Genomic DNA, 22,098 nt, shown 5'->3' with positions numbered 1-22,098 from the left:
TTTCCAAAATCAGTTTCTGATATTAGTAAACAAGTGTCCTATCTGTTATCTATTGTAGTCAATTATCCAAAGATACTATTCTGTTGCTTGTTCTTATGAGTTACCCTTATACTTCTGTTAATGTACTCGGTGTCGTTATTTTTTGTAATTTAGATTATTTCAAATGTTGTTAATCCCAATTAATAACCAGTGAGTGTTTCAGTTTTTTGGATCAATTAGAAATGACAGTTCTTCTTACAGGAGACTGGACACCCTTTGGAAAGGATGACTACTTCAGGTGTTGATTTATGAAAGAATATCAATCTAATAAAATGCCCCTAGCATTATTTTATTTCTTTTTTATATTTTAAGGAAATTTGAAGTATACATCATGGGATGGTCGGATATTGATCTGAATACATTGTCATTAACATCAACTTCATTTGGTGGCCCAATAGCTGTAATTCGAGATCGTAACAAGTTTGTTAAAGTCCAAGGAGGTGGAAAACCTGTAATAACTATATATACAACTTCTGGAGTCTATATATCTTCATTTAATGTAAGGGTTTTGTTCATTTTTGTTTTAGTTACATTTTGAACTCTGATGTTTATTTTCTGAGGCAGCTGTTAACATAATAAATTAATTCTGTAATATTTTGTATTATATTACAATAGATTAATCAGATTTATAAATATTTTTGTGAATATTATGAATTATCTTCTCTTTTTTAAATCCTAATCAACATTATCAGCTGAACTACTAATTAGATCTCAACAATATTATTTCTACCTCATCAAAAAACAAATTTGTTAGTGAATTTACGGTTAATTTTGTTACATTATATTATTGCCCTATTCTCAAGTTATTATTTTGGAACTAAATATATACTGGATAATTTTAGTTTTATATTGTACAACTTTGTTCTTATAGAAAAAATTAATATTTAAAAATTATTCATCTTTTCTAACTGATATATATTATATGATGATAAAGTATTGTCTTTATTTTTGTTTTGAACCATTAATTTAGATGGTTCTGAACACAATAACCTATTAATGGACCTTCGATGTGTTATGATCTACGCCAAAGAATTTTTTTTTTAAATGTTATATTAAGTCAATTAAATAATATTTGTAATGAGGTGTAGATAGTTGACTGTTGATTAATAATTGGAGAAGTTTGTCGGGGGGGGGGGGGTGCGGTCAGCAAAGAACAACATAAATAAACAATACCATAGTTAACTATTCCTTTTCAATTTTATGTTTCTCTAAATGTTGTTGTTATCTCTTTTGTTCTATAGCCCTGATGAAGACCTGAAACTCAGGTCGAAACATCGGCATAATATAAATAAATATGGTTTTGTTTATTTATGTTGTTCTTTGCTGACCGCACCCCCCGACAAACTTTTCCAATCATTAAATAATATTTGATTCTTTGAACAATAAAATATTGTTGGATGAATACTTGGTTGGGATTTACACAAATGTAGAGCGTTAATTCTTAGCACTACAGAAATTATTTTTATCATAAGTAATAATAAATGGAGTTTTTATTATTTATATTGTTAATTTTTCATTATGTATGAAAAATAGGAAATATAATTAATTTATTTGTTACACATTGTTCAAAATTAAGTGTGCCCAAGTTTGGTGCATGCCGGTAATATTTGCATTATTATAATTTTTTGTTATTATTGATTTATGTAGTGGAGCAGTGGACAAATTGTTCAACTTGGATGGACTTCTTCTCTAGATCTCTTGTGTATTTTGGAAGATGGACTTGTACTAATGTACGATATATTTTCCAATTACAGACATACATTTAGTATGGGCCAGGTAACAATTTTAATCATTATTTTTGTTCATTGTGTATATGGGATATGATCTAAAGCATGGAAATGTGATAGAATATCAGCTCCTGAACTGCAGCACACCAAAACTTAATTATTGGTCTTGGCTCTTGAATGCTAATATAAATCTGTTCTTTTCTTATCTATCAAACATTATTCAGGTTTTTTTTATTATAAAATACAAATATATATATTGTGTAGATGTCCGATCATGGATTGATTGGTATGCTGTGTAATGTAGCAACCTAATGTAATTGGGCAGCATGGCAGAATAAAGCATTTCTCTCTATAAATATGATCTCTAGCTACTCTTAGTAACAACTGATTACAGGATTTGTTAGTGTTACTTAGGTTGAGAGTTGCCCTTCCCTCTGAGCAAAGGGACCTTTTATATGCAGGGTATCGAGTCAAATAAATAGATAGCAGTCAGTAACCTGTATTGGGTTCTGACTAACCACTTTAATAGTTGTTTTATAGGTCATAAGCTGGTGTTCTGTAGCATTTCATGTACACTTACAATGACATATAATATGAAATAGTAATTTTTATAAATCAATAGTGAAATAGTAATTTTCAAAAATCAATAGTAATTTTTAAAAATCACAATAGCCATAAACACTAATAAATAACTTTACTCTTGGGGGTGACGGAAGCAGGGTGGTAACCAACCCATTGATTGCGAGTTCGAGCCCAGCTCTACCCAGGATTTTTTCAAGCTAGAAATTATGCAATACTCACTCACAATCTCCCCCCCCCCCCCAGGCATTTGTGAGGCCCATTAGCCAATGAGTGGCTCTCACAAAAATAGGTGTGGGAGTGATGGACCCACATCAGGAAACGCGCAATGTATTTTTTAAGTACATTGCACGAGGCCTGGGATCTCCACGGTCTGTCGCGCCAATGAAAAAAAAAATAGCGTTACTCAGATGATGTAGTATAACTTCATTTGTTGTAAAATAATAAACATACCAAAAAAGGGAAACACATTCATATTTAAAAATTAAGAAATTAAAATCATTTTTGCATATGTATTAAGCTGAAAAATAATCCGTTATGACTTTTTGTTTTTAAAATTTTTTTCGATAAAATTCATGCAAAAAATTTTTTTTTTAATTCAAATAAACCAGTCTTAAAAGTCCTTGTGACACATTATAGATCCTGGAAAACTATTGCTAAAGCCGATCTATTATTGTTCAATGGGTCGTCAAAATGAGTCATGGCTAAAAAATCATAGTTCAGGAAATACTAGTTACTATAACTAATTCATTTTTATGTCCGAGGTCATTATAAATGAAATCCTATATATTATTAGTAGTATGAATTCCTTAATGTTTCATAATTACTTTTTATACTAAAGGTTTATGTTGTTTGTTAGGAAGCTATTGATACTAAAGTCATTGATGCCAAGGTATTTTATACAGCTCAAAGCACGGGGATAGCAGTCCTAACAGCTGCTCACAGAATATTTCTAATAAACAGTGTAAAAGAGCCTAAAGTCAGGAGACTACCTGAAATCCCAGGTGCGTTTGTCCATAGATTTAGTATATTCTATTTATAATAATTTTTCTATCGAATATAATTTTTTAACATATTTCTTCAATTAACCTATATCTTATTTTTAATAAGAATGTAATTTTTTATGGTTGAAGTAAATACATTATTTTTTATTAAATAAAAAAAAAAAATAGCCCATCAGATCACAATTATTCGTTTACTACTACTAACAAGGAGAGTGCCAGGTCTTGGGGCCACGGATTTAGTTCAAATTTTGTAGGATGGTAGATTTAGTTTCCCTGTTAATGATATAGGTATAGGGGCCACTACTCAATAATTTTTTAGATATTTGCAATTGAAGATGCAATTCACTTGTTAAATTAAGTTCTGTAGCAAACAACTCCACGTAATGGGTTTAGCTTAGCAGCAATGGATTGGTCTTCCTCTTTGTTAGGAGCTGGCTTTGAGTCCATGGAGGGTGAATAATTTTTTTTTTTATTTCATGTCTATTTTTACTTATAAAGATACACAATGGAGTTTAAATAAGTTGGAAATAAAATGTTTTTAATGACTTGAAACCTTATAAGAGTTTTATTTGTCATTATCATTCGTATAAGTACAGAATAATACTTATTACAAAACAATACAAGCATTTCGCAAGAACAGGAAAAAAGCCCTTTAACTACCACTTGATTGTGCCTGGAAACAATAAACAAAACATTTATCAGATTAATAGAATTAGTATAAAACCTATTACGTGTAATCCTTCGCTATAGAACTGAATTTAACTGGTGCATTTCATCTTCAATTGCAAATATCTAAACAATTATTGAGTAGAAGCCCCTATAACCATATATCCTCATCAACAGGGAAACTAAATCTATCATCCTACAAAATTTGAACTAAATCCGTGACCTCAAGACCTTGCACTCTCCTTGTAAGATATCAAACCCAACCTAATCACTAATTACCTTGGAGCTAATAATAATATAACACTGAATTAAAAAGTGACTTAAGATCAAAACCCCGTAATCGAGGAAAATATGGGAAAAAATATCTACAGTAATGGTAATAAATTCTTTGCAGTGACTTTATATTAAGGAACTAACAAATAGGTTAGAAAATGTATTAAGTTTTATGACTTCACTGAAATGAAATTTAAATTTAATTTTTATTTAGGTGTACATAAAGATGCTGTGTGCTGGGAGGTTATGTGTGAAGATAGGCATAGCAAAGTCTTGTTCGCAAGAGGAAAAGATTTGTATTGCTTGAATGAAGCAGAACAGAATGCGGTTGTGTTGGTATATGCTCTATTTTTTATTTTTATTTTCAAATTAGAATGAATGTATTTGTACTAGGTTGTTTATTTTTTTATTTGTTTAATTTAAGCTAATTATCTATGATTTATATTTGTAGAATGATTTATATTTGTAAATGTATTGTTCTGGCAAATTGCCACTCTCATTTGGTTCAAAAGCCAAAGGTTCAAATGTTGTCATTATTTTCATACTTCTATGTAAAGTTTGGTGTATTATGGCACAATAATACCAACATAGAACACTGCTCTCTTGTATTTTGTGCTTGACTGTTTTTTTATTGTAGTGAATGGTTTCTTGAACAGTAGCAAGTATTTTAGTTACTTAATTACTTGCTGCTGAACTTATTACTGGGCTTGTTTAAGTTTTGTGATTGTTTTAATAATAGTCATTTGCCTAATTGACCTAATTGATGATATTTTTATTTTATGTAGCTCTTTTATATATATATATATATATATATATATATATATATATATTTATTTGTATACCAGTTTAATATAAGTTAGTTAAAATTTGTTGAATTTTAGAGAACATTTCTAGGTATCTTTATAAAAAAATGTTTACCAATTGATTTAATACTCCTCATAAAGCAGCTATTAATAGTCCTAATATGTATAGTGTTAAGATGTAACCTAATTTTTTTAACTTATTCATCTTCTTTGACAACTTATATTTACCTTGTTGGATTTTGCCAGTATCTATGATTAGAAAAACACTTAAGTTTTTATCAATGAATTATTTTATTTGTTTACTTATTTATATTCTTTAATAATTGCAATAATAATGTAATTTCAAAGTGCATAATAAAATGTTTCAGGATGTGGATCTAGGTGATGATGTATATATGATAAAAGCTATGGCAGTATCTTATGATTTTAAACTCTTAGCAATATTCACTGATCGGGGTAAATTGTGGATTGGAAAATCAGATCTTAGTAAATGTTTTAGGCTATCTGATGTAAGAAATACATCGTCTCCTGCTCAGTTAGTATGGTGAGTTTTCGTAAAGGATATTTCTTCTTCCTTAATTTATTTATTTCAAGTGCTAATTAGATATTTTTCAAATTATTAAGAGTTAACTGTATATTATTACAGACTTAATATTATGATCCGCTTGGACGGAAGTTCATAATTTTATCAAAATAAACTGTATACATTTGTTATATGTTACAGGTGTGGAAATGATGCAGTTATTATCAATTGGGGTACCAATTTAGACGTGATTGGTTTGAAAGAAGAAACTATTAAATATAACTACGATGAGCCAGTATTTCTTGTTCAAGAAGTTGATTGTGTGAGAGCTATAACATTACAATCTATGGAAATAATACAGAAAGTTCCGCAAGTTGTTAGAGACATTTTTCGAATCAATAGTACTGCTCCTGGGTCATATTTACTTGAAGCTTCGAAACAATTCAAGGTTCCTTTTATTTTAATTTTGTTGTTGTGAACTTTGGCATACTATTGGCTTATGGTAATAATTTGTTAGCCTTGGTTTTTATTTTATTTGTTTGTTACTTATTATAGAAAAAAAGTCATCGATCTAATGAATACCTCCACTTAGTCAAACCGAAATTGTTTTTAGCTGTACAACAATGTGTTGAAGCAGCTGGTCATGAATTTAATACTGAAACTCAGAAAATGTTGATCAGGGTCTGTTACTTTTGTATTGTATTATTTATAAATTAACTTTTAATTTCATTTGTTTAATTTTTATTAATATTTTAGGCTGCTCAATTTGGCAAGATATACCTTGATGATTGCAGTCCAGAAAATTATGTTACCATGTGCAGAGTGTTGAGATGTATAAATGCTGTTCGTAGTCCTAAAATTGGAATCCCTATTACACACACTCAGTATCCTTTATTTCTATTTATACGCCACTCCGTTACTAGCATGCCATGCTTAACTTTTGATAAGAATCCTCTATAGATAATTTTATAGGTTTTAGATTATTTAGCATAATTAAATAATCTAAAACCTATAAAATTATCTATTTTTATATTGAAATTAATAAGTTATAATTTCAATATAAAAATAGATAATTTTATAGGTTTTTAAATTAAAAATTGAGTGGTACATAATGAACTAGTATACTGTGAACTCACATTATCCATAGCAGATTCTCCCTACATATAGTACTAAGTACGTACAAGTATACAATATTTGTTTAATCTTCATCAGTTTTTCCTCTATATATTTTAAGAACAAAAATTATTGTTTATCATCAGATATATTTATCTTATAAATAAGTAAAGTCAATTTTCTTACCAGTTCATCGATCTGACACAAGCTAAGTAGTAAACCTTATTTCCCATATCTAATCAAATGTTTTTACTTAACCAAAATAAATTTTCAGACACATAATCTGATATGTTTATATACTTAAAAACACAAAAAATGGAATATAAAATTTTTGCAGATATATTACTATGTCTGTCTGGGAGGTGTAGTTTAAATTGTACGAACATTGAAAAAAAAATTAAATAAATAGATGATTCTAGTTGAAGTTTATTTTTTAAACTAACTGTAAAAGTTGTTTTAATTTTCAAGTTACTTTCTTGAATTCGTTTCATATTTCTGGGAGCTGTTGCTAAATTTAGGCATTAACAGAGTGCAATTATTGGCTTTTCCAAACTTAATAAGCATCAATGAGGCATTTGGTCAGTTTATCAGATATTATGAATAATTTGGAAACATCAAGCGAGCTGATTAGGACAAAATTTAGATTATTTTGGACCACCAGAGGTTAAAATACGGAAGAACTTCTATGACAACTTAAAAAAAACAATTACTCATAAAAGGCACCTTTCATATCACAATGTTTTGGAAATTCTATTTTTATTATGCTTAGCTGGAAAACTCAGTGAGTAAGGTACTATGTTAATATCTCCCGGAACTGCGTTCGAATCCAACTGTGACATATGATTATTTATTCTTATAGGAGGAGAAGATGGTTGGGGGTGCGATCAAAATAAAACACAAATAATTTGATGTAACTTATTTTATCGTGCAAACGTTTCGGCTAGAATTTCTAGCCTTCCTCAGGGCTAAAAACAGAACAAGATAACAACCAATGAATATAGAAAATAAAAAATTTTATTTTTATATTTTATTTTCTATATTTATTGGTTGTTATCTTGTTCTTTTTTTTAGCACTGATGAAGGGTAGAAATTCTAGCCTAAACGTTGGCACGATTAAATAAGTTACATCAAATTATTTGTTTTATTTTGACCGCACCCCAACCATCTTTTCCTATAAGTCATCCATGGTCAACTATCTCTCATAATTATGATTATTTATTCTGTTAAATCAGCTGCGAATCAACCTTATGGGTTTGGAAGCCCTCCTGGGGGCTTCAATGAAGTGAATACCCTTAATTGGGAGTAAAATCTGGTGGTTGAGTATGATCTTGAACAATTCTGCTCCTTGTACAACCATTGTATTAGGAATGATACTTCTTTATCAAGTACTGAACCCATGACATTATAGATTTCTTTTTTGTTTTGTTCTTTATGATGCATATTTATTTTGATTTTAGTATTCTTTTAATTTACAAGTAGTTTATTGGAGGTTAACCTTTTAAAATTTTCTTTGGAGGATTTTTTTTTATATATTACACACACTTTTTAAGAACTAAATGTAATAGTATGAAAAAAAAATCCTTAAAAATATTTAGACTTTATACACTTACAGTACAAGGTCTTATGAAGCTGCTCATGATGCGGCACCATCATTTCTTAGCATTAGACTTGGCAGCATTTCTAAAGATGCCAGAATCTAGTAACGTAATCCGTCTGCATTGGGCATGCTATAAGGTAATCTATTTGTTTGTTATCACAAGTTTTAATTCATCTAATTTAAAATATTCCTAAAAGTGACTCTTTGTTTATTAATAAAAAAAAGTAATATTTTTAGGAATGTATGTGTAATGATAGGTGAATAATCAATTAAAGTGTGTTTATTTTCTCTAGTTTGAAAAATAATAACATAGCATATCCTTTTAACTTCTTTATTTAAATTTATGTTAATTTTTCCATAGGTCAAGCATAGCAATCGCAATAAAGATCAAGTTGCTAGAGAAATAGCTGAGAAATTAGGTGTTAATAAAGGAGTTTCCTACACGGAAATTGCCAAGAAAGCTGCAGATTGTGGTAAAACAGAGCTAGCAATAAAGGTTAGTTAATAAAGCATTATTATTATTACAGACAATATTATCTTGGGTTAGAACTATATTATTATTTGTTTTATCAAGATTATAGAATATGAACCTTTAGCCAACTTGCAAGTACCTTTACTTTTGCGATTGGGTGAAGATCGCACAGCATTAGTGAAGGCGATAGAAAGTGGTAATACTGATCTTGTTTATACTGTGCTCTCACATATGCGTGAGAATATTCATCTTGGAAAGTTTCAGGTAATAGACTAAATATTGCATAAATTTATAAAATGTTATATTATTCACTTCATAAACAATCAGATGGTTTAAACAGAAAAATATACTTTTTAGATGGAAATTAGAGCATTTCCTTTGGCCCAAGCACTCTATTTAAAATATTGCAGATTACATAATATGGATACGTTAAAGGATGTTTATACTCAAGAAGACGATCATAAGTCGCAAGCTGTTTGCTGCATCAGAGAAAGTTTTGATCCCAAAGTGAGTATGTTATATCTTAACGATTTGTTTTTATTTAGTCGGTAGAAAACTATTTTTAAGTAAATGTAAATTACTACTAGAGTGGATCGTCTATCACCAGTTTTTTTATGAAGGGTTTTGGCTCTTTGTAAAATGGGTCATGGAGGAATGAAACTTTACAAAATGTTCTAAAAAATAAATATCTTGTTTAAACGAAAAAAACAAGCTATACAACAAAAGTAATTATTTGCAAGCAAATTTCATATTTATGATAATGAAACCAAAAATAGGAATATTCTTTGTATTATGACACATAATTCATGACTGTTTTGTATGAAGCATCATATTGCATCTATTTTATATGTGGCTTGATAGACGAGTCTAGAACCAGGCTTAAATTCATGCTATACCTGAATCTGTGGTTTTATCAGCTGCATCATAAATTATCATCTATATGTTAGAGTATTATCTATGCTCATTTGCTATTCTAGTTATTATTCTTATTGAGAGAGAAAATCAAATTTAATATATATAGATATGTGGAAGTATTGTTATCGTGTGAAATTTCCAATTCGAGTTTTTGACAGAAATACACATTTTGAAGTCATCTGAGTAAAATAATCTGAGTGTGTGAAAATTCTAACTCAAAAATGAAAAGTTGTACAGATCAGAAATTACATATTTAGGAAAAATGTATTCCTGGGATGTTATAACAACTTTTTCGTTTAAATAGACTAATTGGAAGTGCTGTTTTAGACGAACCTATTTTTTACTGTTTTAGGATTTTTTCAAAAATGACTAACAATTTTGATTTTAACTCAGTAACTCAAAGTACAATTAAGTGGTCTTTAATATAGTTCTTATTCTCATTGAAATAGTCTCACAAGGTTTGAACGACCAATTTTTAAAAAAAGCTTCCTCTAAAGTACCTTTAATTTTGTTTATTTGAAATAAATAACCAGTCACCATTGTTAGCAATAATAAACAATGGTGAATAAGGTTTAATACAAAATATTAAAGAATTTGATGAATATCTAAATGAGTAAAAAGGAAAGAATTCGAATCAGAAAAATCTGAGACTTGTCTGATCACATTCATATATGTACACAGCTTCGTTATCATTTTTTTAACTGTTATATTCTTGGCAGGAACAAATTTGATATTTGTTATTTTTATCTCAAAAAACCTTACAATACAAATTTTTATAATAAGTAAAAGTTGTGTGAGCAGATTTTTTTTCTGTACAAAAGTTGAAATAATTTATTGTAAAACTGGTTTCAAACAAAATATTTCGATTCAATATATAGAACTAATTTCTGACGGAGTTGATTATTCTTAAATATTTTTTTGATTATAACTTAATGTTATATTAATGTGAATCTGTCTTAGGAATCAATATTGTTTTGTCAATTTAGAATTCAGGTATGCGGGAAGCTTCTTTGGTGGCTGCACAGGAAAGTTATAAGAAAGCTAAATTGGATCTCCATGCTTCTTTTTGTGAAGAACAACTCAAGCTTTCAAAGTATCAACGCAGTTTGGAAGAGAAATTCAAGAGGGATTTTGTAGGAAAATCGCTTCATGCCACCGTAAAACTTCTCTTAAGTGCTCAAGAAGTAAAACTTGCCGATAAACTTAGAACAGAGTATAAAGTTCCTGACAGAAGGTATTATTATAGGCTATAATGACATTAATCACAATTATTAAATCAATGAATTGTCTTGGAGGCCTAAAATGTTTTATTTACCTTTAAAAAAAAGTATTTCTTTATATTTGAAATATCTATCATACATAAAAATATCTAATTATTAAATATTTAATACTCGAAGTAAAATTTTGATCAATTATTATCAAGATATTTGGATATGTTATAGATATTGGTGGCTTAGAGTACAAGTGCTCGGTGAGCTTGGTGACTGGTTTGAGCTAGAAAAGTTTTCCAAATCCAAGAAATCACACATTGGATATGAGGTACTTATGTTTACTTTTTTAAATCAAAGAAGGCATTGTTTTAACCCTTAAGAGGACTAAACCAGAAATATTTGAAAAATAGTTTGTTTTTTTTGTTTATCCCTCTAAATATTGCCTCAATACAATACATTTTATTTACAAAAATCTTTATTACTAAAAATTATTATATTTTCATTTTTATCTTATAAGATACATGACCTGTTTAGGATAAAGACAAGTTTTATCACTTCAACAAAAAAAACAAAAAAAAAACATCAATTTCTGTTTTATACATTTTATTTGGATTTATGAAGTTTAAAAAAAAATATTCATTGAGGTAGCATAATCGAGCCTCACATTTAATGCATTCTATTGTGGTTAGCCTGGCGACCTAATTAACCTTGCATCACCCCTTTTCAGAAGTACAACAAATTATTACATGATAGTTTTTTTATTTAAATTAACAATATTTAATTTATATATTAATATTATATAGGTCCAATAGTCATATAGTATATAGTCCAATAGTCATATAGTCAATAGTAGCATAGTAGCCATAGACGAACATTTTTTTGTTTATTCGATATGTATTGTAGAATCTAATTCTACATATGTTGAAATGTAAAACCTCAAATTTTGAAGGATAGAAGATTTCATAATTTTTCTGGTTCGATTAAAAAGTTTATTTTTGAAAATACTAAACAAAAAACACTTTAAAATATGGCTAATGCTTTTCAGTTTGGTATAAGTTATGTTCTGAAAGGATGAAAACTGGAAATTATTCAATAAACAATTATTTAGACAAACAGATTAAAAAAAATGATATAATAATAATTAAATAATTTTTGAAGGAAATAACCTGAAACGGGTCACGTATCTCATAGGATTGTTTATATGTATATCTTATATGTAAATGTATGTATATATATATATATTTATATATATATATCTTTTATGTATAAAACATGTTAGTATCGATCCCTTTTCCTCTCAACAGGGATGATGGATTTTGATGAATGTAGTATTTATAACAATTTCCAATTAAGAAAACAAAATTTATTTTTAAAAGTGACAGAAAATGAAATAAACAGTAGAAAAAGAGATTTCAACTGTTCTTCATTGTTGATTCTCCTCTTTTGACTGAAGCAATGGGCTTAAAGAAAAGTTTACGAGTTTTACTAGTATGCATACCAACATAACACCCTAAAATTTCTATACTTCTATAACATAACCAAGTACAAAACTGGAAGAAGGGTTGAAATAGTCCCAAGTAAGTATTTAAAAAAAAAATTGAATAACTCGTGTATCTTGTAGCTTACACCACCTGGTCAAGGGTTAAAATAGAATACCTTCTAATCTATTTTGTATGGCTTAGGAAAAACTGATGTATTCAATAAATTGGAACAGAACTTAGAGCGTTATTTAATCTTATATTTTAAGTAATGAAAACAAAATACATGTTAATAATATTAATAATTGAAACAGGTAATATTAACTACCGATAAAAATTATTTCTTTCAGCCTTTCCTCGATATATGCCTCAAGTATGGCAATCGATATGAAGCTCAGAAATATTTACCCAAAGTAAAGGAAGAACTTAAAGTAAAATACCTTGTAAAACTAGGGTAAGTAAAACAATTTTTAATACTTCTTATTGTATGTTTATATACTATTTATATATATACGTTTATGTACTTATATTGTTATTATATTTTATTTATAATTCTTTGAAGAAATGGTTTAACTCATTCACAGCTAACTATTAATTTACACGTATAGATTGAAAAAGTGTATAAATTTAAGTATCTCCCAAATTATAATTTTGTTATGTATATATATTTTTTTAAATTTAATAGTATGATGGAAGAAGCTGCTCAGACTGCATTTGATCAAAAAGACCGTGAAGCTTTGAAATATGTTGAATCAAAGTGTGATCCTGATTTATTAGAAAAAGTTGGAGGCTTTCTTCGACAATTCCCGAAATAATGCGTTAAAATTTGGTTTCGATATCGATGTAAATATTATTCCAAGGTTTGTACACGTATATATATATATACATCTATTTATTTTGTTATAAATTCAAAAATTTTATAGAAGATTTGTGATTAATTTCATTTATTTATTAAGTAATTAATATTACTTTATGTAAAATATTATATGCTTCATATTGTAAATATTTATTTTCATAAATATTATTTTCCTATATTATATCAAAGCAGTAACTTTTTTGTAAACATAATATTCAATAAATTCTACTCTCGGCTAAGATAGTCCAACCATAATTGGATACCAAATCAGTCAGATGACACAAGATGCTGTAAGTGATCATGCTGGACAAAATATAAAATTATGTAATTGTATATATTTATATATATAGTTCAATTTTTTTTTCTCATGTATATAAATAAGGAATGAATTAAGTTGTATAAAATACAATGGTATTGTACTGCTCTTTCACTTTTTTGGAATAATTTTTGTTACATTAAGCATATTCCAATTCCATTAAAGAATAAAATACATATTTTCTTTTTATGTATTGTTTAAGCTTCTACTTTTGTCTATTTAAAAATATAAAATGATTACTGATTTATTTTCAACTATTTCATTCTTTTAAGAAGTTTTTTTGAGAGAATCCTTATTCTTTTTTTTTTGAGACACCAAAACAGTTCTAATGTTTTGATAGAAGTTGTTTCAAGTTTTCTTCCTAAAGCATTTTACTGTTTTTAAATATAATTAATTCCTGGAAAAAAATTAATAAAGAAAAGAAAAATTTATTTGGGCATAATTTACACAAGTGTACCTGAACTTGACTATGAGAAAATATTGCTCTTTAGTGAAAGAAGTGCTGAGCTACCTATAATTTATTTATAGTTACTAGATTAAAATCTAAAACTATCATTGGAACTCTTGAGATAAATACAGTTATGGAAGAAAAATGACGCAATTCTAGATTGACTTTGTTATGTTGGCGGGCTCAAAAATGGATTTACTATATGCTTGTAAATTTTTGCAATTGCAATTATTTTGATACCCTAACAACTAGTAAATGCATTTTTGAGCCTGCCAACATAACAATGTCAATTTCGAGTTGCATAATTATTCTTCAGTTGCAGTAATATGTTCTTATGAAAAACAAGCACAGGCTTATTAAAAACAAAAGTAAAAAATTCAAAATTTCGAGAATAAATTATTATTGCCCAAGGAAATATTAGCAGCGAAATCGTAAAAAATAAATAAATCTTGCATAGATACCTTTTTAAATTATAAGAGTTTGGTAATATAATAAGGATCTGATTGAACTTGGCAGCAATGTCATAACTATCAACTGTTAAGAGTTTTCAGTCTTCTCGTACAACTTGAAGAAACATGATGGATACTTTTTCTTCCTTGTCCAGATCATCTCGTATCATTCCGACATATGTACATTTCATAGATTTTCTGTGCTCTCCAGTAAACTGGATGAGAACATGGGTACCTAACTTTGTGGTTTTTTTTAACTTCCTATATAATCATTTCTGACATGAATGAAATTCTATTTCATGCGACTGAGAAAAACTTCCTAAGTATTGGATTGTTAAAATATGTGGGGTCACTTAAAAGAAAATTTTCGTAGAGAAGGCTCTCAAAAAAAAAAATAAAACTTTATGCAGCTGTATGTTTGATTTATCTTCGTAATGTATTGTCAAGGTGGAACCCAAACCATAGCCAAGAAATCTTGTCTAGGCTTAAGTGTAATTTTTTACGTTTTACCTTCGGTAATATGGATATGATACAAAATTATTTTTTTTAAATAATTTACTTGAAGAAGAAGAATCCCCACCTATCTGGATCCCCCAATTCACATCATAAGCTGAGGTATCATACATAAAATGAGAAGAGTATGACAATTGGGCAAATCATAGCAAGAGAAGGATTGACCGCAGTCATTTATGACCGCTACCTGTTACCCTTCATATTACTATTCATACCATATATACCATATAGGGTATATATATATAAATTACAAGACAAACATAAATTGGGAAACGAAAGTAAATTCGATAAGGGACCAAAATGGTGACAAGATTTTTTATCAACAGTTGTTAAATTAAAAATTGCAGTAACAGACATGATTATGAATAAAAATAGCCACAAAATTATTTTAATGAAAACTTGCATCCACACATTTTATCATATTTAATATCAACTGAATAAAGAGGAATAAAGGACACTTGTGTGAAGCAAGAGAGCAGTGTAGTTTCCTTAGATAAATCATTGTTGCCACTCAACTATTGGTTATAGACAAGAATCATAATATTGACTAATACTAACAGACATTTGTGGGGCCATCATAGCCACAGCAAACAATAAAAATGGGATTACTAGTGAATAATCTTAAGACTGTTGCTTCAAATAAATCCTTCACTAACCAGGGAAACAAATTATCCAATTTGGTAATGAGGTCGAAAGTTTTAGAATCTTGGGTGGAGATGGTAACATACATCAGAGTTTTAAAAACAGAGTAAAAAAGGGTTTTATTTCCGTGTAATATTATGAAAACAACTTAAAATTAGAAAATAGAGGATCGCTGATTGGCCATGAGTAATTAATAAAGGAAGATGGTCTGGATGCGGTCAAAAAGTAACTCAAACAGTACAAAACTATTGATTCAGCACCAAAGAAAGGCCTACTTCCTAGATGAAAGTCCTGCTAAGTAGGGCGAAGCTTTGGCACTTTATAAATAATTTTGTACTATTTCTTTGGCTTACTTCATAGACGAAAGTTCTGCTAAATGGGGCGGAACATTGACACTTAATAAATAATTTTGTACTATTTCGTTTGCTTGGTTCATAGATGAAAGTCCTGCTAAGTGCAGTGGAGCATTGGCACTTCATAACTAATTTTGTACTACTTCGGCTTACTTCCTAGAAAAAAGTCCTTGCTAAGTGGGGCAGAGCATTGGCGCTTTATAAATAATTTTGTACTATTTTTTTTGGCTTGGTTCATAGACGACAGTCCTGCTAAGTGGGGTGAAGCGTTGGCGCTTTATGAATAGTTTTGTACTATTTCTTTGGCTTACTTCCTAGATGAAAGTCCTGCTAAGTGGGGCGAAGCGTTGATGTCTATTAAATGGTTTTGTACTATTTGAGCTAATTTTTTACTACATCTTCCTTTATAAAATTATAATTTTTTTCAAATACCTTGCAACGATAAAAAAAAACTTCCTTTATACTAGTTGGAATTTGAATTTGACAACTCAGATGAGAATGAGCGTTTTCTTTCATAGATATGAAAAAATCAGGGTGAAAATCAAGAGGAGGTATTAAAATAAAAGAAATGAGTAACAGATTTCTAAATTTATTCAACTGAATCAACAACCAGAGGCAATCTCTCTGTAGTTGTATATTTACATTAAATATTTACATCTTTTTTTTCTAAAGCTTTATTACCATGAATTTAATTTTTTAGAAAACATGAGTATAACCAAAATACTTTATCACATATGAACAAGTTTAATAAATATAATTTCATGACGAGAATAAATCATGAGTTGCAAATATAAAACCACACATGCTTTATTATGATGTATAATGGATATTTTTATAAAATATATCTAAAATATAAAAATTATTATCACCTTCATTTTTGATAAAATTGTTTTTTCGCAAAACTTGTGCGGTTTTATCATTAGAAAAAGAAAACAAATATAAATATTTCATTATATTAAACTTTCATCTGTTAAATATTAAAATCACTTTATGTTGACAGAATGCAACCAGTACCCTTGACTCCTTTACGGAATATCATTAGACAAGAAAGTCGTAACTAATTAGTTACATTTAAATATACATCCAGATTGAAAGCAATCTTCCTAATACTTGTTTTCTTAGATACATATGTACAATGAGTGCAAAACCCAAATTGCTTTAAAATTATATTGAGCAAATTTGTATGCACCAAACTTCTAAAGACTGACTAGTTAAATTGACTTCATCTTAGGGATAACAGAATGATGTCAACAAATAAATAAAACTAAACATGACTAGACTAAATTAAATTACTAAAAATCTCTTTGATCCACCAAAAGGAATATCATTTTGGTCTAAATAAAATTTCAACTAAAAACATTACTAAATAAAACAGCAGAACTAAACATCTTGGATACAACGTGTTTGATTTCCTTCATTTATGTTAACATGAAATATAAACCATTATTAATTAACAACTTATTACTAATAAAATTTCAAAAAAAGTCAACAATTCTTAGTGTTGTAAACCACAAATGAAGGAAAAACATCTCTAACAAAAGCACCATTACATTTTGTAGGTTAATCTAAACACGAATCTATTACAGGTCTTTGTGGCATATGACATGAAGTTCCCTGACAAATTAGTTATCAGATAAAACTATCTCAGGAGGCTTCTCTGGTGAATCTGGTGATGTTGCAGGAGTTAAAACTCCTAAACTGCTAGTTGTTTTAGCTGTTTTGTCTTGTGACTTAGTGGCGACGACTAGGGTTTTTACTGGTAATCCTAAACTTGCTATATGTTTTAGTGTTAGTGTTCGAATAGGCTGCAATGTTGGGATCTGCAATACTTGTGGCGTTCCATTCTGAGTGGCTATTGTAGTCATTGTAGTACCGCTGTGCATTAAAGCCGTGTGATTCTTTAATCCTCCATTGGTCTTGTAGCTTTTTCCACAATAACATTTGAAGCCTTTTCGAATTCTGGAAGAAAAGAAAATTTGCTTACAAAGGAATAATATGAATACAGCTACCTATAAAATAATACATTTCACGGACCTGGACATTAGTGAAATCAAATTAATTTTATATTTAATGATTTTTTATTCATTTAATTTTTTTTTTATAAATTAAACCGTAGACATCAATCAAAATGCTAGAGGAAATTCACATGGACCATTATCATACATCCGATTTTTTATTATAAAACCATATGACAATAAACATTTCTAAATTATTTTCAAAATATTTGTGATGTTTTGGCTCTAATTTATTCAGAATTCTCAAAACACAATCCTCCTCATACTACTAAAATACAGTTTCATGCATGCAACAAAAGGAAGTACTTGTATGTTATTATAGATTTTTTTTTTCTTGTTTGCTTTCTTCTCTTATTCTCATTTTTTCAGGGTTAAAATAAATAAATTAATACTACACATAAATTCCTTCTTAAAAACTGTAGCACCTTTAGAATTATATAAGCTCAGATTTTTTTTTCCTAATGGACAGAATTTTTTACTTTTTTCAAAAATAAATTGGAAGCAAATCCTAAATTACTTTGTACTTTAAAATATTTGTTAATTTTTCCATTTTTCTTTTACACAAACTTAGTTTAGAATGAGGCATGAAAAATGAGGATAGGAGAAAAAACAAACAAGAAAAAATGTTTATAATAATTTACAAGTACTTCCTTGTCTTGTATGCATGAAACTATATTTTAGTAGAGTTACAGGTGAGGATTTATGTTTTGAGAATGGCCAATAAAATAGAGCTTAAAGTCACAAATATGTTAAACATAATTATTGCTGTTATAAAAATGTTAATTGTTTTATAATAAAAAATTGTGGGTGTAATGTTGTCCATATGGTTTTTTGCCATCATTTTAATGGATTTCTACTAATTAAAAATGGAGAAGACTTACTGACAGTTTTAACATTGTGTCCATGAATGATCGTGTTGATGAAACTATTATAAATTGATAAAAATATGAGTATAAGTTATTTAGTAAATAAATACATTAATTCCATTAAAGTAACCCAATTTCATAAAAATAAAAATCTGAACAAAAAATTCTATATATATTATATAAACTACTGATTATTAATGAAAAATGTTTCTTTCTGTGAATATTATAAAAAATCATAGTCTCTTTATATTTTCGGACAAATATGATAATCCATTTTTAGATCAGCCCATACATCAGCAGAGATAATAGACATCCCTACTGTCTTTTAACGCTGTTACTTTGTAGATGGATTAGAATTTAAAGACAAAAATGATTAATAAAATAATTTTCATTATTTAATATAATTTAACATTTTAGTAAAGATAGTCTTTGAGGATAACTTACTTTCCTTCATTTTTATGGCCATTTTTTGAATGGTATTTGATACCATTGACATTTTTATAACGCTTTTTACATCCAGGAACAGGGCATGCAAAAGGCTTCTCAATCACAGTTCCATCAGGCAGTGTAGTAGGGCTAACCATCCTAAGCAATAACAGAGCCAAAGTACCTTTTAATATTAATGTAAAAATAAATTTTATTTCAATTTGATATTTATAGAACAAAATGAATTTACTTTATCCACGATTTAAATTGCTTAAACGTGTTTAAAAAAATTGAAAAGCAATATTAATGTTTAGTTTTTCAAAAGTATCTTAATAATAATAGTTATTAAACTTACTTGCTTCCATATTTTAAAATAAATTCTGAACTAAATTCTTCCTGTGTACTCCATGAATCATTACTATCTTCTGATTCACTAAATACATCATCAGCTTCGTTTCCTGCAATTAAATTTGTTATTCATTAGTTATACTGAATGAAATAATTTTTTAGAATTCTATAGTTTACTTACTAGCTACTTATTTATTTAAATAATCACTTCACATAAGAAATTGTGGCCTCTATTTTATACATGGCACATCATATCTTAATCAGGAACCAATAATCTTGTCCACATCAAAAATGGACATCTGAAGTTTGTATGAGAGCAGTTTTAATTTTTGAATTATTATAAAATGTTTTCATTGGATATTAGTTGATGGGTTAACAAATAACTCCACTCATCGTGGTAAAGGCTTAATACATATGGAATGTAAATATGAAGTAAACAGTCCTACAAATAGTTTCCAAATTTGATAATTGTTTCATTCAATGAATGAATAAATGCCATTTACAGTTCTAGAACAGCTTTTGGAGGGTGTCTGAACCTATGTCGAGTAAGCCAGAAAAAACATCTCAACATTTTAATTTGATTGCATGAAAATTCCAAAAATGTATTTCATGATAAAATCCTTAAAATTTGAATACAAATCTATGGTACCTTCAGAGAATAGGTATTAAAAAAAAATGATATAATGGAAATTTTGGACTTATGACACAGATGTTGGTGACTAAAAGGTTTCAGGCTTTAAACAAAAATCCATAAAAACAAAGTAATTTTTTAAAATATTTTGGAAATTCATTTAACAAATAATGAAACATACAATTTTCTTTGTTTTCTATATATTGCAGATCTTTTCAGAAACTCAGAGACATTTTAAAAATTGCTAATTAATTTTTAAAATACACTTAACAGCTTAACCAAGAACAATTATTATCAATGTAAATGTTTATATTAAAAAAAAAAAAAAAAGAGATTGTTCATAGTATATGGTAATAACAAAAAACAATAGAGACAAAGGAAAGGGTCAGCAGTATTCCTAGATCTTGACTTTAATGAGGAATCAATATTATCAATATCACAGTTACAATAAGGAAGGACCTCAATATTCAAGGTGTATACTAAAGGAATATACCATAAGGGAATAATATACCAAAGGGGAATAAAAAGGCCATAAAACTAGTCTTCAGGTCTCCCCAAACCATCTTCTCAACAGCTAAAATGAGGAATGGTGTATAGACTAAAATTGTGTGCGGTTAAATAAAATGTTAGATCTCATCTTCTATAAAAAAAAACACGACCACTTCCTCAAACAATATAGGTGCCAACCAACCACGAATTAAGTGCAAACAAGACACCCCTTTGGAATCACCTCATACTTAACATCAAAATTAACTGTCTCAAATCTGTTAACATACCCAATCTCTTTCTTCTTGACAATGAACTTCATACCAATTTCAATTCATTTTGCAATATTTTATACTGACATCCATAAATTATGGTATATAAAGTATGCATGGGGTCACATTACAGCAAATCATGGTTATCATAGTAAGAAAACATCAGAAATTAATGCTTCCTTGCGTAATAGTCATGAACTGAGATTCCATAGTTATCTATAATCTCAAAATAAGGAAGGTTCCACACCATAATTAATTTTAAAATGTTAAGACATCATTTTTTTACCCTTCCTAGACATTTCTGGAATACAGTATACAACATTATCTAATTTTAACAATCTCTGCTTTTCTTTTCAATATTTGTTCAGAGTTTTGACTGTGTGCTTTGGATGTTAATCATTTGTTGAAAATGCAAACCAGATGCTTCTTAGTTAGGAGAAAACAATCATCCAGCCACTCTTCTCCAAGCCGCTGCCTCGCACACTGTCTTCTTCTTGAGACAAACATTTCAAATTTAGATATGTAAGCCTACATGACTTTCTCCCAGTCATCTTTAATCTATTTTTGGTTCTGGAAATAACAAAGTTTCTGAAATTTGTGAAAAAAATCCAAAAATGGACTCAAAAGAACGGGAGGAAAGTATCATTGATTTTAAATCTAAATTTGAAAAGTTTGGCTCAAAAAGACAGTATGTAAGACAATGCCTGAGAGATTACTTGGACGATTGCTTACACCCAGCTATGATGCATGGTGGGTCAAAAATAGTTTGTTTTTCTGGATTTTAAGTTCTTGATCTTACTAGAAATGAATGGAAAATGATGGTAAAAACTATAGTATCCTCACAAACCACACTATACTATGTTGGTCGAGGCTTGTAGGACCTCACTCCATGTTTGGGGTATCCATTCATTTTGCAGCATGCTGACGGTTCAGAGCACACAACCATAACTACAGAATGGAAGATTATTGATTGACCGTGTGTATAGATGAATGGAATATGGTCCGGGTGCAGTAAAAAAAAACTCAAATAGTAGATAATTATACTATTTTATTGAGCCAACGTTTCGCCCCACGTTG

At 28.7% G+C, this 22,098-nt stretch overlaps 2 protein-coding genes across 2 annotated transcripts in view; one reads left to right on the top strand and one right to left on the bottom strand.

Moving 5' to 3' along the window:
- The first annotated feature begins 140 nt into the window (after nt 1-140).
- Nucleotides 141-13,829, top strand: Vps16A (vacuolar protein sorting 16). The gene is made up of 17 exons (XM_014420925.2): nt 141-277; nt 352-538; nt 1,687-1,815; nt 3,205-3,349; nt 4,503-4,624; nt 5,460-5,635; nt 5,816-6,062; nt 6,170-6,295; nt 6,371-6,498; nt 8,323-8,461; nt 8,686-8,820; nt 8,899-9,060; nt 9,154-9,303; nt 10,698-10,945; nt 11,154-11,250; nt 12,751-12,854; nt 13,086-13,829. The coding sequence occupies exons 1-17, from the start codon at nt 222-224 to the stop codon at nt 13,213-13,215; spliced, it is 2,481 nt and encodes an 826-aa protein (XP_014276411.1). The 5' UTR covers nt 141-221; the 3' UTR covers nt 13,216-13,829.
- A 2,721-nt stretch (nt 13,830-16,550) lies between these two features.
- LOC106680928 (juxtaposed with another zinc finger protein 1) overlaps nt 16,551-22,098 on the bottom strand; it is a 7,946-nt gene continuing 2,398 nt past the window's right edge. The window contains exons 4-6 of the mRNA XM_014420959.3: nt 19,640-19,742; nt 19,303-19,443; nt 16,551-17,936 (exon numbers count right to left, since the gene is read on the bottom strand). Coding sequence (XP_014276445.1) covers nt 17,600-17,936; nt 19,303-19,443; nt 19,640-19,742 — 581 coding nt within the window. The 3' untranslated portion in view covers nt 16,551-17,599. The remainder of the gene's footprint in view (nt 17,937-19,302; nt 19,444-19,639; nt 19,743-22,098) is intronic.

Source organism: Halyomorpha halys, unplaced genomic scaffold (assembly GCF_000696795.3).
Source record: "Halyomorpha halys isolate HHAL.00 unplaced genomic scaffold, Hhal_1.1 Scaffold299.1, whole genome shotgun sequence".
Taxonomy (NCBI): domain Eukaryota; kingdom Metazoa; phylum Arthropoda; class Insecta; order Hemiptera; family Pentatomidae; genus Halyomorpha; species Halyomorpha halys.
Note: the sequence above shows the minus strand (reverse complement) of the source record. Positions and strands in the feature narration are given on the sequence as shown.

Coding starts and splice junctions, on each gene's coding strand:
- Vps16A (XM_014420925.2), top strand. CDS start 222: ATGACAGTTCTTCTTACAGGAGACTGGACACCCTTTGGAAAGGATGAC. Junction 6,296..6,370: donor CTCAGAAAATGTTGATCAGG/GTCTGTTACTTT, acceptor TTAATATTTTAG/GCTGCTCAATTTGGCAAGAT. Junction 6,499..8,322: donor ATCCCTATTACACACACTCA/GTATCCTTTATT, acceptor AAAAATATTTAG/ACTTTATACACTTACAGTAC.